General features: G+C 50.4%; 1 protein-coding gene across 10 annotated transcripts in view; it reads right to left on the minus strand.

Moving 5' to 3' along the window:
* Positions 1–16,077, minus strand: part of AMOTL1 (angiomotin like 1) — a 148,206-nt gene that overhangs the window by 11,018 nt on the left and 121,111 nt on the right. For all 10 annotated transcript variants that reach the window (XM_032356419.1, XM_032356422.1, XM_032356420.1 and 7 more), the window contains 3 exons: positions 8,034–8,179; positions 4,497–4,646; positions 1,055–1,245 (listed from right to left, as the gene is read on the minus strand). In XM_032356419.1, the coding sequence (XP_032212310.1) occupies positions 1,055–1,245; positions 4,497–4,646; positions 8,034–8,179 (487 nt within the window). The remainder of the gene's footprint in view (positions 1–1,054; positions 1,246–4,496; positions 4,647–8,033; positions 8,180–16,077) is intronic.

Raw genomic sequence — 16,077 nt, forward strand, 5'->3', positions numbered from 1 at the left:
CATGGCCCCTAAAACGTGGCACCAACTACATGATGGAGCTGCATCCTGTGTTTACTCCTCACCTGGTTCGGGTCCCACCCTCCCAAAAGGCTCAACAACAGCCCCCAGTAAGCCCAGTTTCGGGGACATTCCTCTGAGATTTGAGAGTCTCCCCCACCTGAAATGACCCTAAACTGTGATAAATCACAAACAACTGTGAAAGAAATGCCCATGGAATCTATGGGCCCACAGCCAATGCAGGGGGCAGGGAGGCAGCGGGAGCCCTGACGGTGGGACGCACGGCCCCTCAAGTCGGGGTGTGGGGAGGGGACAAGACCATGTGCAGGTAGTCCCCAGCAGTTGGGGAAGAGCACTCCCTCATTCAGACAAGAGGATGCTTTACCAGCATTCCTTTGTCGATTATCAAGCATTTGGAGCTCATTTTTATTTTTAAAAGATTCTATTTATTGGAGAGAGATTGTGAGAGAGAGATCACGAGCAGGGGGAGGGGCAGAGGGAGAAGCAAACTCCTACTGATCAGAGAGCCTGACCGGGGACTCGATCCCAGGACCCCAGGATCATGACCAGAGCCGAAGGCAGACACTCAACTGACTTGAGACCCCAGGCGCCCCTAAACTCATTTTCAAAGGGGAGGAAGTGGTTGTGTGGAAGTCCACAGAAAGGAAGCAAAGCAGCAGAGGGAATAACTGACAACAGCAACAGTTTCAAAGCAAAAGAAACCAGGCTTTGGGTCATATCAGACCCCAGGGAACATGTGGCCCCACAGCTCCTGGCGAGTGTGACTGGGGATCCACCAGCACACCCCACAGAGCCTCGCTTCTTCGCCTGCACGATGAGGCTACTAACAGTTCCTGCTGGGCCCCTGGGGAAGGTGGGACCTGACCCAGGTTGAGGGTCGGAGGTGGCCCCATTGTCCAGTCAGGCCCATGTTTAACAAGGACGAAATCTCCTCAGGCCCATGACACACATGCGTGGGCAAGAGAGCACAGCACCCCTCCCGGGGACCCTGCAGCTCCCTACCCGCTGCATCAGATGCACCGTGGGCTGACCTTACCTCTCAGCCGCTGCAGTGGCCGCGGCGTTCATGGCGAAGTGCCGGATGGTACTCTCCTCCAGGTACTTCTGCTCCCATTTGGTCATGTCGGCCTCCAGGGCCAGGATGCGCTCCTCCTTCTCCCTCACGAGTTCCATGAGGGCTGGGGCGTTATACTCCGGCATGCCTGGTGGCTGGCCGTTTCCATGTTTCTGAGAAGCAAGATAAATAATGCATCTTGAGGCGGGAATGGGGCAGACCGTGTACAGAGGGTGTGCGGACCACACAGCACAGTCCCACTCTGTCCTCATGCTCTCGCTCCCTCTCTTACGGGGATGATGTCGACCCTCCAGATCCTACCGCCAAGGATGATCACCGTCCAAATTCCTCCACCCCGAATCCTCATGCACCTTATCTTGATGTTAGAGGGGAGACAACGCAGCTTCTGGGAGGTGGAATGAATTGTCCAGTTCCTCTTAGCTACTCAGTGGTAGCTCACAGAGGACGGACTGTCTGTTCCACTGAGGGCCCCAGAAGCAAATTAGCTACTACCTAAGAAAGGCTTTTATCAACCTTAAAGGGCTAACCAAAATAAAGTGCTACCAGAAACCTGTGAGTGAAAGTCAAGCTCATTTTCAGCCCCTTCTTTCCATCTGGGTCTGGAAGATAGGAAATAAAGCAGTTGTGTTATTTGGACTGCTCACGAGTAAGGATATGGATGTTTTGGATTTCTTCCCTTTGAACACAGGTCTATTATCTCCTCTAAATAGCATGACGTGCATGTTTTGAGGTTCTGCCTTTAGAAGAGAATGATTTCCCCCCATTACTGCATCTCCTGGAACGGACATTGCCCTCAAGTTTTCCAGCGACCACAAATTTTAAACACAGAGCTGGGTGCAAAGTGTGGGGTACCTGAATGCTTTACCCAGAACCACATCCATTAACTGGAACAACAGCTCAGCACATGAGCTGTACTCACAGACTCTGATCCTACCAGACAGACCAGAGCAAATGGGCCCAGGGGCTTTCTCTAGCCTGTAGGTTTCTGTTCCATTTTTTAAAGCTTTAATTACAGCTATTCTAGAGTCTGGTCTAGTACCAAACACTTAAGCAAGAATAGAGCAGAAAGCACGTAACTGTCCTCATCAACCTGTACAGAAACCCACTGACTCCATCTGGCCAGGCGCTGACCTCAGGCAGGGGGACAAATGAACCAGTCCATTGAGATGAGAAGCTCCCCTGCTGTTAGGAAGTTTCCAAGAAAAACACCCCATGGCCTGGCTAGGCTGCCATCTGTGCCCGTCATCTTCTGTGTCACCCCCATGTGATGTCATGTCAGCTGGCTGATTTCTGCAAAATCCTCTCGGCCTCAAATGAGATCATGGCATCCCTCCACAGGGCCCCTGAGTCAGGTCATTAAGAGTTACTCAAATAAAAGTACGAGTTTCAGGATTCAATAACACAAAGAGAGCATGGTCTAATGGATAAGGATGCTGGTCAGAGAAACAGGTTGAGAGGGCAGGCAGGCCAGCTTCTGCTGCCCACTCAGCTCGTCCACAAGTATCTACTCACCACGTGCCTACTGCTAGCATTACCACAGCGAACAGTACAGACTCAATCTCCTGTCCTTCATGTTTTCACTAATGATGGATGTCCTAATCTGCTAATGACCTTGGGCTGGTCTCTCAACTGCCCTGTGCCTCATCTTCCTCTTTGAGAATGTTCCCCCTCTCTTCTCTCTTCTACCTCACAGGACTCCTGTGGTAGTAAGATGTAAAAATTATCTTGAGCTCTTTGTAAGAAAGAGAAGACAGTGAATTCTTAAATGTGTTCATTTCCCTTCCTCTTCTCTTCATCTCTAAGCTTCCAACAATGCTAAGTATGATTTCACTTCTGTGGTGGCGGGAGATCCCTTATAACAACAAGGGTAATGGAGTTGAGTCTGGTTTCACAGCTCTCAAAAGAGGAGATCCAAGGGTAAGTCATCTGACTCTAGGATGTGGGTTGGCACATTAACTGGGAAAAGAATATTCCCTTTTGCTCTAAGGATTGAGATGTGCTCTTTTTGTTGGCCAAAGTCTCATGAGTACCCCTCAGATACCAGCGAGGTAGCAGGCACCAGAGAAGCCTACCTTGTAGATGGGAAGGTCAAGTTCTCATTAACCGAGAAAAACTCAAAGGTGGGCCTTTAAATACCAGGGTGCACAGCATAGGCTAGATGGCTCAGAAGTCCAGAGACAGACTCATCCTTCCTACAAGCTCGCAACTAAGCCGAGATGGCGGGAGGCCAGGTAGGTTCCTTAATTCTCTGGGCAATCTCACTAACACCTCCTTCCTTCATCAAGTACACACACCCAGAGAAAAATGTGTGTGCCTGCCATGAGAAAGAGCTGAGCTGGCCCGAACAGATGCTTTCAAGTGTTTTCAAGTATTCCAACCACAACCACTATGTTCTATCCAGTGATAATTCCGCGGAGCCCTGCCTTGCATTTCCCTGATTCCCAACTTTGAGCACGCCCGTCAGCAGCTGCGCAGGGGGCTTTGCCCACTGCATTGGCTGCTGACACACAAGCCCCAGGCGCTCTCGGGAGCCAGGAGTCTTTGACCAGTGTATTATGGAGTCTAAACCAGCGGCAGAGTTTTCCTCGCTGAGGAACACATGGACCCGGGCTCGGCTGTGGGACTCTAAGCTCATCAGAAGCTAGGTTACACCGACAGCTGTGACTGGCAGAAAGAAGGGAAGGAGGTTGTGGCCAATATTATGTCCTAGGGAGAGCCCTGAACTCCTTCCTCTCCTTTACCTGGAAAACTCACTGATGACCACGCCCGACTCATTTCACCCTTTTACTAGCTCCCACATGTAATCCCACTTCAGGACACCAAGAGCCTTCCGGCTGGCCCCCCGGACTTCCACAGTCTCCCCTCCAGACCCTCCTGAGGCCACGAGATGGCTCTTTTTCTGACCTGCTGTATATTCCTCTCCAGCTTAGAAAGCTCCCGGTCATTGGCTCTCTGCTGGCCACAGGAACAAATACAATCTCTCAACCTGACTGGATGCCTTCCACCAGCCGGCTTCTGATGCCTCAGCGCTATGCATTTTCCCCCAGCTAGCCGCTGCCAGCCACCCGAATGCGCCGCTTCATACCTCTCTCCCCTATGCAAAATCCTCCACTACCTCTCACGTTCGTCCCCCAGAATGTCCAACAAACTCATCTTTCAAAGTCCTACCCAAATGTCCTCCCCAGCTGCATTCCCCTGTGCCCAGCCCCCCAGGGGTCAGCACTTTCTCTCTTTTAAGGACTTTTGTCCCAGCAATGAGGGGACCACCTGGTTCCTTTTCTCCATGGGCCACGACGTTGGTCTGCTGGGGACAGAAGCTCTCTGTCCCCTCTGAGTCCACAATGCACAGCGCACAACCTAAACCACAGCATGGTGCTGGAGGAATGGTCGCCCCCGGCCTCACCTGCTGGGTCCTCAGCGCATCCAGCTCTCTCTCCAGCCAGGTCCGCAGTCTCCGCTCCATCTGCTCCCGCTTCTCACATGCAGACTGCAGCTGGCTCAGGGCCTGCTGGAGCTTCTCCACCTTCTCCACATAGGCTTGCTTCTCTCGTAACTGAGCAGAGGACAGTGAAGACGAGCAGAGAACTCAGACCGGCAGTTCTCAAAGCTGAGGTGGAGGTGGGTGTGAGGGGTCAGATTAGCTGGGGATCGTGTTTGAACTACAAGTGGATGGCCCTTACCTAATGCCATCTCCCCGCCGTGCTGGGACAGAAAGGACTGACCCAAACGACACCAGTTACACCTAGAACAAATGGGACGCTTGGAATGAGAGACCCCTACCAGGGCACCTGCTTTCAGCCATGGGTCCAGCTCTAAGCTCCCTCCTTGGTGATTACTTAATCCTATCAACATCTGCAGACATGGGAAATGAAGTTGGTAAAGAGTTTTTAAGCCCACAAGGAAAAGCTTATTCTATAATGTTAAGGAAAAAACCCAAAATAAAAAATCACATACATGCTCACAGCTCTGCCTGCCTATCATCAAAAACCTGGGAAAAAAGACTGGAAAGGAAGACTTTAAAAGCATCACCCATATTTATCTGTATGGCACAATAAGAATTTCTCCTCTTCCTTATTTTCTTCTGAAGTTTTCAAATCTTCTATAGTAACTGTAAATTACTATCACGGAGAAATTGTAGGTATATGTACACACTTGTGATAAAGATAAAATTTCCTATTGTAGATACGTGTGGAGTATCTTTCTTCACAAGAGTTCTGGGCCCTTTATAGGGGAGTAGTGGACAGCCCCGGAGAGACAGGAAGGGCACAATGAACACCCCCACCCACTACCACAACTGAGGAGATGGAGACTGAGGTAAAAAGGATTTATGGAAATATCACATCAGGCACGGATTTAGAATCACAATGCACAACGTCAACTCTCACTCCCAGACTTTGTTTTCCTCCAGTTAGGAGCCTGGCTCGCGTCCATAAATCCCAGGCCCCTTTCTAACTTCCTGGGAATCAGCTTGTGCCAAACGTCCGGCTGTGGCGTTGACTCGATCTGGTCATGCATGAGAAGACACCAGATGGTAGCTCCTGTCTGCACCTGGGTATGCTGAGGCTTTTCAGGGAATCCAGATCCTGAGCTCGGCCCGCGATCACACTGGCAGGCTGGAACATGCTAGTGACTGAAGAGCCTGCTGCCAACGGTGGCTTCTCACTTTGAAGGCTGCACTGCAGGTGCTGCGCCTATATCCTGGCCACAGCCACTGGAATAGGATGGAGAGACCTCTGACCTTTGGGGGCTGGAGAGCAGCAGCAAACTCAAAGCCTGCTCTAAACCCCTCTGGGCAACATTTTCCATCTGGCCCATTCATTCACTGTGCTTCTGATGGCTTGATTCAGTTGGATAGACATCTGAGAACCTACTAACTGCAGGCTTCTGTGCTAGAAGCCGATTCAGCTGAGAAAACATTCTGTGAGTCCCCTTCATATACTGCTTGCCCTATCCTACACTGTTTGTCCAGTTTTCTGGGCATGTGGCCATTAGAACAGAAAGGCCATGAGATCTGTGCCTTTCGGTCCCTGCTGGGCCAAGGTCCACCGTGTTCCCCCCGTGCCTGCAACAGTACCCGGCATCCAGTAGGTACTCAAAAAATATTTGTTGAATGGAGAGCTCTTACTTCTCATAAACTCCAAGATTCTCAAAGGCATGGCTCTGTCTCATTCGCTTTTGTCTCAGCCTTTGGTCTAGCGAGGAGTGTACTGGAATGGGGAGGACTAAGAATAAGAGTTCACATTAGCCAACGTTTTTCAAGTTCTCCATGCCCAGCATTGTGCTTTATATGCAAAGATCTCACTGAATCCTCCGGTATCAGTAAAGGGACTGCTCCTGGGTCGTCTCCAGCTAAGAGAGAGAACTAAAGAGCTTACATGACTTGCTCAAGGTCACACATGGGACACATTCCAGGGTCAGGATTCAAATTCACTGTAGTCTGGCCCTGGAGTCAGTGTAAGCACTTGGGATGAGCTCTCTGAACTGAATTCAGACCCCTCAAAAGAAATGTGAATAAGATCACAGAGTGACACTGGAAGTCCAAAGAGAGATGCTGGAGAAGCTACACGCAATCAAAGATTTCTAGAACAACAAGAACATCCACAATAGTGACTATAAAAGCAAAACAAAACAAAAACTATCTTTAGGAAGCTCTCAATTAACTTGTACTTCATTAGAAATATTAAATTTACAAGATTTTTAAAATTGTAATTTTCCTTGGCTCCACACATGGCGATGGCGCTTGAGTCATTTCAGTTATAACCATAATGAAGAGTGCTGGCCTCCTGGCCTCAGAGCAGATCTTGTGTCCTTTAGGGATTAAGGTCGCTTTCTGCACCAAATGTACATCCTAGTTAATGGGTCCCACAGTGGTAACTGGGAATCCTCTGGGGCTATTGCTTGGGTCCTCATGCTAGACTTAAAATGCAGGTCCTGTACTGGACTGTGGGTTTAAAAGGCTTCTAGCGGAGAAGACCCTTGTTGACTTAGCAACATTCCCATTCGGCTGCTTGCACCATGACTGAATTTGCCGGGACCCCTGAGTTAGCCGGTGTCAGGAGAGGCCTTCTGAGGGAGCCGCTTTTCATTTTCGACAACAGCTGGATGAGTAGCAACACTGTCTGCTGCGCCCCAACACCGATGGCAGTACTGTGTGGATACCTCCCTTAGACCTCTTCCAGACTTTGAGTCTCCACTTTCGGCAGTGGCTCTGCACAGCTCAGGCCCCGTATCCTGGGGGGCTGGCTGCCGTGGGGGCCAGAGGTGCAGGCTGCTGTCCTCCTGCCTAGGCTGCTCCTCCTTTCCTGCTGCCGTCTGCGGCCTGCACCCCCCAGCCTGACCCTCAGAAATGGTCGATCGACGTCCACCGTCGGGATTCCTGGCAAAGTCAGCCTCACAAAATGACAGCTAAGGGATTGATTTCTTCAGAAACCACCAAATCCAGAATGCTTGAGAGGGATCACACATTCCGGGACCAGGGGATTCACTGCCCAGCTGAGCCAACTTCTGGAAACTGGAGACTGCTTTGCTGAATGCCACACCAACTCTACCCTACTGGAAGACTTCTGTTTTTTTTTTAATGCAATCAAGAGCCCAAAGATGGAGCAAATAAACTATTTTTAGAAAACGAAAACAAAAAATAAAAACTGTTAGTCTCTTTTCTCTCCAGGTACCAGTGGTTTCCAGTCCTTCCATTTGTTTCCAGCCCTGGCCGCTTGCCCACCCCTGGTCTGCAGCGGGGGGAAAGTGAGCTCCTTCACGGCTGCCGTTCACACTTGGCCTGGCTCTGGGCTGGATAAACTCTGCTGGCATTTATTTTGATTTGGGAGGCCTGCTGCATCCCTCCCCGTGACTCAAAGCCTTGGAGCTGGCTCCACTGAGGGGTGCCGGTTGGGTAAAGGAAACGGAGGCTCTTTGGGCTCTGCCCCCAACCCCATCTCACCTCCTCTTCCAGCTTGATGACCCTGGCCTGGGCGTTGCTCAGAGCCTGGTCCAGGATCTCAATGTGTCTCCGGTGGTCCTCACTCGCGGTCCGCACTGCCGCTAACTCCATTTCCAACTTCTCCTTCTCCTTCAAGAATTCTTTGTCTAGAAGGGAGACAAGTACAAAACTACCTCTATTAGAAAGCACTCACCCTCTGGGCTCATGGCCAGTCTACATCTGGCAGGGATTAGAAATAAAAAGGCACGCAGAGCGCAGAGGATTGAATTACTGCTTTTGCTCCCTGTTAATAGCGGTGATGTGTGAGGTAAGGATTTGCTCAAAAACCTCGGTAACTCTAGATACATTACAGGTCACAGTTCCAGAGGCGAAAGGGACACCCCATTTTCTCCATAACTCACTTCTGTACATTTGTTTTCACACTTCATATAAACCTTGTACCTAGGATTTCATTTTATGCTCCCAACCTCCCCTGCGTCTGTTTTCAGAACCCATGATGAAAGGGCAACCAGGACTAACAATACTAATATTCCCATTCACAGAATCCTGAGGCCAGACAGCAGAGGGGAGCTCCAACCCAGGCCTCCAATCCGGGGCTGAATCCTCTTCCCATATGACCTGCCCCTCCCCCCACCACCACATCTTTTCCTAGTTCTGCTCAAGAGTGGAAAGGGTATTACTTTGGATTTAGGGACATGCTCTTGGTTTAGGAGATGGCTTTCCTCCTGTTGCACGACCGTGTAACGGATGACAATCATGGTCCCTTCGCACGTGGAGAGCAAAGGCTGCCCGACATTCGGTGGCTTCCACACAGCCTTCCGGCTGACTAACTACCACCTCAGTTGAAGCAGGAATGGCCAACGGTGTCATGGGGTCAGTATTATTTATCAGATATTATTCCTGTTAACAAAATCAACACATTTTTAAAATAAATCAGAATATTTGTCATGTTGTTTATAACACGGAAAAGACATGAATGGACTCAATGTACAAGACTTCACACCCTACAAGACACTGTGTTGCAGCCACTGAAATTAAATAAGACAACAGGGGCGCCTGGGTGGCTCAGTCAGCTAAGCATCCGACTCTTGCTTTCAGCTCAGGTCACGTTCTCGGGGTTTTGGGATGGAGCCCTGCATTGGCCTCCATGCTCAGCACGGAGTCCACTTGAACTCCTTTCTCTCCCGCTCCATCTGCCCCTCCCAGATAAGTAAATAAAATCTTAAAAATAAATGTATGAATAAATAAATAAGAGGATGCTAGTGGCATGAAAAAAAAAACCTCATTACTGAAAAAGAAATTGGTTACGTAAACTGTGTGCACACTATTCCATAGTTGTCAAAAACAAGGCACACAATGACAACAGTGGCACAGCAGGAGTTAGAGGTTGATTCCTACGGGGGCCCACGCCACTCAGATGCCTCTGACGGGTTACATGGATCCTGCGGTGCCCACACCACAGCACAGAAAACCACCGTCTAGAAGCTCCAGCAGCGCGTGCCAGTGGTTTCCTTCATTCATATTTCCTCATAGAGTCACCCCTGAATTTAACCAAGAGTTATCAAACATGAAGGACCAGCCCTGTGGGCACTGAAGCGAAGGAATGAATGCTGTCCTTCAAGGAGCAGGAAACATGCTTTTGAATACAGGGCTTGAGAACAAAAAAGGCACTTTAAGCCTGCAAATACCCACTAACAAACTCGCAATTTTCGAGCCGGAAGGGATCACAGGAAATATCCCCCTCCAGTCCCACCCCTGTTGCTTTATGAGTTAGAATAGGAAAGCCCAGGAGCGAAGGCACTTGTCCAAGGTCCCCCTGCCAGCTGGCGCAGAGCCAGGGCCAGAATCCGGGTCCCTGATGTTCAGGTACAATGTCCTTCTTGCTGGCCTGCTCCGCCCCTGCATTGTGAGGTCCCATGGACAGGATCCGTGTGCAAAAGCAACAGCATCAAGACTGACAGACTGAGAAGGCTTGCACGGTTAAGGAGCACATGTATTGCCTGGAAACCATGGTATCCCCGGAAACAAAAGGAGGCCACCAAGACCCTGACACTGAACACAGAATCACTTTCAGGCTATTTGTGTGTCTTGCTGCAATCCCCTACTGTCCTTCCTACCTCTCCCTTTCAGTGGCGTTTGAGATGCCACCTCTGAAACTTCGTCATCCGTGCAGAATGGCCACGCGAGAGGCCTCAACAGATGGGTCAGCAGCAGTTTGCGGGCTCTGCGCCACCACCCATAGCCCTGAGTGACCCGGAGCACTTCACGGTGCAGAGTCAAGGACACTGGAACACAAGCCCCACGGGTCTGGACAACATCTCAGCAGGCATGGTGCCCAGGGGCCTTGTCCAGGATCTGGAGGGCACCCAGGCACTCAGCATGCTTGAGAACCAGCCACTAAGGTTTGCAGTTTCTATCTGCTTATCAGCCTAAGCAAAGAAGTTATTCTCTGTCTTGAGGGCAGCCAAGGACACAATGATTTTGACCAGAAGAGAGCAAAATGATAGACCTGAGCTCAAGACCAGAGGCACGATCAGGGCTTCTCGAGTTTTGCAAACTGATGGTCACAATTACTGCTGTGTCACAAGGACAACTATTTAGGTTTCTGAATTAAACATCCCTCGACTCCAACATGCAAGCATGTGCACACGCACACACACTCACCCTGGATTCCAGCATTTGCTATTTCCTTGCTATCATACTGTGGCTAAAGCATTCACCTCGACCTCAGAAAGAACAGGATTCAAACCCTAAGTTCACCACTTTCCGGCTATGAGGTCTCAGGCGTGGTTCACCGGAGACTCCGCTTCCTCATCTCATCAAATCTCCTCATGAGAAAGCAGCTACATCACAGAGCTGCCTGATGGCCCTATTAATGGAGATGAGATACACAAAGCCTAAAGACCTGACTAACCTCGAGTCTGTTTTGGTCATTATTGACTCTCCGAGCCTAGAACCACCGCTCGCTCAATACTATTGCGTGAATGGATGATTTTCTACCAGGCCAAGTTCATGGCCGAGTGTTTAATACATGGTAGTTCTTGTTAGCTGCTAGGTATTTTCTGACAGCGTTTGCTACACAGCTGCCACTCTGCCACTGAGGCCACCACTCATCAGACATCTGGGACAGACCACGGATGCCCCCAGTTCCCTCCTCTGCTCAGGCTCCCTGAACCTCACATCGTACACCACGACACAAAGACGTGACTATTAAGCAAAGACTCCATGAGGTCTGAACTGAAATTCGCAGGTGGAAACACCTCTGTTACGAGTTTGGAAATTACCTCGGCCTTCAGGCTGCAGCCACCACACTTAGCATCACTCACACTGGCTCAGAAGTTTGTGTCCACGGAGAGGAAGTAGTGCTCTCCATGGTAAAGTTGTACTAACAGTGTTCATGGCAATAGCAACAGTAACAAAACCCACTCAAGTTTGCGGAATGACTACTTTGTTCCAAGAGTAGTGTCTTTGTTCCTTTTAATTATTCCCTTTCTTCTCAGTTTGCTGGGTGAGGTAGGCACCACTCGTATTTCCATCTTCCTGCTGAGGCAAATGACCCTGGGGCTGAGTGACAGGCACACACAAGTGGGAGTGCCGGATCAGTGGAGAGAGAGAACATGTCTCTGTGCCTCTCTGGTCACATTCATGAGCACAGCACTCTGTGCCTTTAAGGTAAGGATCACAACAGTCCCTGCTTGAAAGATGAGCACGGTGAATGCCCAGGTAGTGTCAACTGTGAAGATGGTCCTTGCTGGCGTTCCTAAAAGCATGATCCGTTATAGGGTGTCAAGATGAATAGGTCATGGCGTGCCATTCTCAGTCGGGCAGGAAGAGAGCAAGGACACATGCAGAGGCCACGTGATGAGTCGCTCTGACATGCCTGTGTGGGTGCTGTGAGAACACAGAGGCCGTCTCACGGAGGGCTAGCATGTAAGGGGGAGTGGCCATCCTGGCGGTGAGCCTGTGGGCAGGGGGCCTGTGGTCCTGGAGACACAGGATGGAGGAGATGCCAAGGGAGAGTCTCAGGGGTGAAATCACTGCCTAAGAAGGTCCCTTCAGCTTATTATGAGCTAAGCCCCTTTGGGAAATGTCAAGAAAGACCAGCCTCACGCTGAATTTCTGGTTGGGATCCAATGTATATACTGAGAATTCCTAGAACAGGCAAGTTGACACCAGAGAACTCTTGCCCAGAATGTTCTGTTTACTCAGTGGATATGAATTACCCTGAACTGCGTGGAGCAGGGGGTTGTTGAGCCGATGGCTCTGGTCCCATTTCCACAGAGGATGTCTGCTCATACACTGTTTACTCTGGAAACCACAGAGGTGGCACGGCTTCGCAGCCAGGCCGACCTGGCTGGCTTCCGGCACCTTTGCACAGCGGCTCACCTTGGACCTGAGAGACGTGCCGGGTCCAAGGTCACACACTACTGCGTGTGACTGACAGGAGGTTTAGAACCACCAGACAAGAGAGAACAACAGCAGGAGTGGACACCTTAGTGGGGGCTTCCCGTGTCCAGAGCCTTATAACAGAACCTCATTCTGCTCCTCACGACGACTCCGTGTGACAACCGAGAAAAGCAGAGTGAAGTGAGCTAGGACCCTTGTGTGGGTCACACAGCTGTCTCTGTCCCGCAGAAAGGGCGAGAGTGGGTGAAAAGAGGAGCAGGAGGCTCCCTTTCCGTCCTACCTTCTCCCCTGCCAGTTCCAGGGGGTGTCCAGAGTGGCCAGTCTGGGGACACGGTTTCTGCACATAGGCTCCGAGCACCAGGCCAGACTGCCTGGCTGAACCACAGAGTGGTGGGCCCCAGCCACCTCTGCTGAGGCGTCCCAGGGACAGAGACCGTGTGTGGGGTCGGACTTGGTGGGAGGAGGTGTCGGGGCCCCGTGGGCCGCACTGCTAGTTTCCAATGCAGCACCCCAACCTCTGGCTGGAGTTCATGAGGGAGCAAAGCTGTGACCTGGCTCTTCTCAAGCAGGTATCAATTCCTAGGCTTTTCTTGAGAGAATGGGTTTTTGAGGAGTTTTTCCCGGAGCCGCATGTAACTAGAGGGATGGGGGTCCAGCTGCTGCCACCTTGACCAAGGGCTGACTAATTTACTAGAATGCGTGGAAGGTGAAAGGTCTTCTCTTTCCTCTTCTCTCCTTTTAGCAAGAACCACGGTTTAACCCATTCACTCGCAGGTTCTTTGGGGACTTAGATCACACTCATCGTTGGTGTGTGATGTGTGTGTAGACATCAACACAGACCAAGCTAACTCTGTTGAAGTCCAAAATCCCATGTGCTCACATAGCAATGCACAACTAGCCCATTTGGGCACCTGGTTTTGCGCAATAATTTCCCTGGGGCACTTCTCAAGGAACATTCTCACTGCCTTGGATGTGGCAAGAGGGAGTGGTGGTGACAGAGTCAAGGGAAGACGAGGCAGGCACAATCCAACACTCCTCTCTGAAACACCAATGACCAGAAGTCTCGTTCTGACCGATGAGACTGATTTTAGGAGTCCAGTCTCTGGGCCGCCCTGAGTAGAGATAATGTGAAGGATGTTACCAGAGAACAGGCTGTAGACTGCAGGAGTCAGAGGAGACGGGACTGACAGTGGCCAGGCCCTCCGTGTACCCCAGCAGAGGCCCCACGTCCAGCACTAGTGTGAGACAGCTTGTGCAAGGCATGAGCCTCCTCACGGGATCTCCACAGAGCAGACAACTTCCACGGATCTCCACAGAGCAGACAACTTCCACGAAGTTGGCTAACACTCCGTTTAGAAGAACAATAGCTACAAGCCTCTATCCACAGGGCTAATCTGATAAGCAGCCAGGAGTGTACTACAAAGTCCCCCTCATCTGCCCTCATCTGCGCTCCCCATCTGAAGGACTCCAACCTGAGGCGCGGTGTATGCAAGCCAGGCCAGCTAGCGTCTCTCGTCTGGGAACCTGCAAGTGGGAGCCAGGGAGAGGTGTGAGGCTGACCTGGACGGTAACCCAGGTCTTCCACTAGCAGCCATATTCTAGCATGTTCTTTGGAGAAACAGAGAAAGCCATACTGTAAAGAGTGAAGACTCAAGCAGGGAGATAGGGAAAGGTGGGTGAGAGTCCAGGCTACGTTACTAGAGGGAGAAAAACAGCCATGCAGACAGACACAGACCCCTAAACACAACCCTGTCTTGATGCTCACAGACAGCCCGGGGCCCCTAGACCTCAAGAGGTCTGCCTGCACTCGCTGCCTGGCTGCTCCCTCACACCTTATGTTCTCAGAAAACAGTCCTCTTCTCCGGCCCTAAGCTAGCTCAGGCAGATTTTTCTTTTCATAATGAAAGATCACTAAGACACTCAGTCCTCTTTCTTTATACATCTACTCCTTCTCCAACAAGAAAAATCTTGGCAGTTGGTAACACCTCAGAAGGAACACCTCAGAAGGACGTGCCCAACGCTGTCAGCTCTGGTAACCAGAACCTTCTCTGTGCTGCTGATGAAACTCTTGTGAAAAGATGTCCAAATAATTATCTGCCATATTCTCTCCCTAAAATTTCTTCTCCTGTCTCTTCTTCCTTAGGGATGCTTCGGCTCTGAGCTCCCCGGCACCGTGTCTTGTAACACTGGACAGATGTTAGGCAGGACTCTGTCCCAAGGGCCAGCTACACACTGTGAGGTAAATGAAGTCCCCCATTGACACTAAGAGAAACTCTGTGTGTGTGTGTGTGTGTGTGTGTGTGTGTGTGTGTGTGACTACAGAGACAATAGGACCTATATCATTTAGCTCACTGCACGTTATGCAGGTTCTTTGTGCCTCAAAGTTATTCTTACGTGGGGCGCCTGGGTGGCTCAGTGGGTTGGGTCTCTGCCTTCGGCTTGGGTTATGGTCTCATGTTCCTGAGATAGAGTCCCACATCGGGTTCTCTGCTCAGAGGGGAGCCTGCTTCCCCCTGGCCCCTCAGCCTGCCTCTCTGCCTACTTGTGATCTCTCTCTCTCTCTCAAATAAACAAATAACCTTAAAAAAAATGATATTTTTACACTGGAGTGCACTCTGGGCCTCTGCCCTCACCTGCTCACCTCAGTTTCAGCATCAAACCAATGAACCTAGAAAGAGACCCCCCAAATATAATCCAGACAGGGCACTGTTTACATCAGAGAAGAGTCAGCTACTGACACGAGGCTTATTTGATGTGAAAGAGGAGAGATGATTGACCTTCAAAGCCACACTCATTAATTCAGACACAAGAAAAGTAATACACTACAACGCTGACCCCAAATGCTGTTTGTTTAGCTTTTCGCTGTCTTTAAGGTTTCTCAGGTACGGCAGATTGTGATTTCTGGAAAGGGTCTGCAGCTCCAGCCCTCTGAGGAGCCAAGAGCAGGTTGCCATGGTTCCGCCGGCGACTGGAGACAGAGGTTGTGTGCGTGGGTGGCTAAGTAGGCCTATTAACAAACACGGGGACACTCCAGTGGGGGCTTGTTCTACATGGCTCAGGGAGTGAACTGTTTTTAAAGGAATTCTCAAGGATGGAAATTAAGAACAGGAGTTCTTTTTTTTTTTTAAGATTTTATATATTTATTTGACAGAGAGAGATCACAAGTAGGCAGAGAAGCAGGCAGACAGAGAGGAAGAAGCAGGCTCCCCGCTGAGCAGAGAACCTGATGTGGGGCTTGATCCCAGGACCCTGAGATCATGACCTGAGCCGAAGGCAGAGGCTTAACCCGCTGAGCCACCCAGGCACCCCAAGAACAGGAGTTCTAACCCAACTGTTTTGTAGAGACTTGGCAGAGAAAGGAGGGGAGGGGAAAGAAGGATGTGGGGGGTGCGGAGTAGGAGGAAAGGGGTTCTGAAGAACGCACCCTCCTCTCCTGGTCTCAACCAGAAATCTTTTCAGCTTAAATTTAGAATTTCCTTCTAATTTAAAAAGAAAATAAACTGTCTCTTTTTCATGGTACTAAGGCAGCAAGAAGACCCTAAAATACGAAACGGTTTTCAAGACCCACCCTGCAAGTTTTTCTGATTCCTTTGATAAGTGCTCGCTTCGGCAGCACATATACTAAAATTGATTCCTT

Source organism: Mustela erminea, chromosome 9 (assembly GCF_009829155.1).
Source record: "Mustela erminea isolate mMusErm1 chromosome 9, mMusErm1.Pri, whole genome shotgun sequence".
Classification (NCBI taxonomy): domain Eukaryota; kingdom Metazoa; phylum Chordata; class Mammalia; order Carnivora; family Mustelidae; genus Mustela; species Mustela erminea.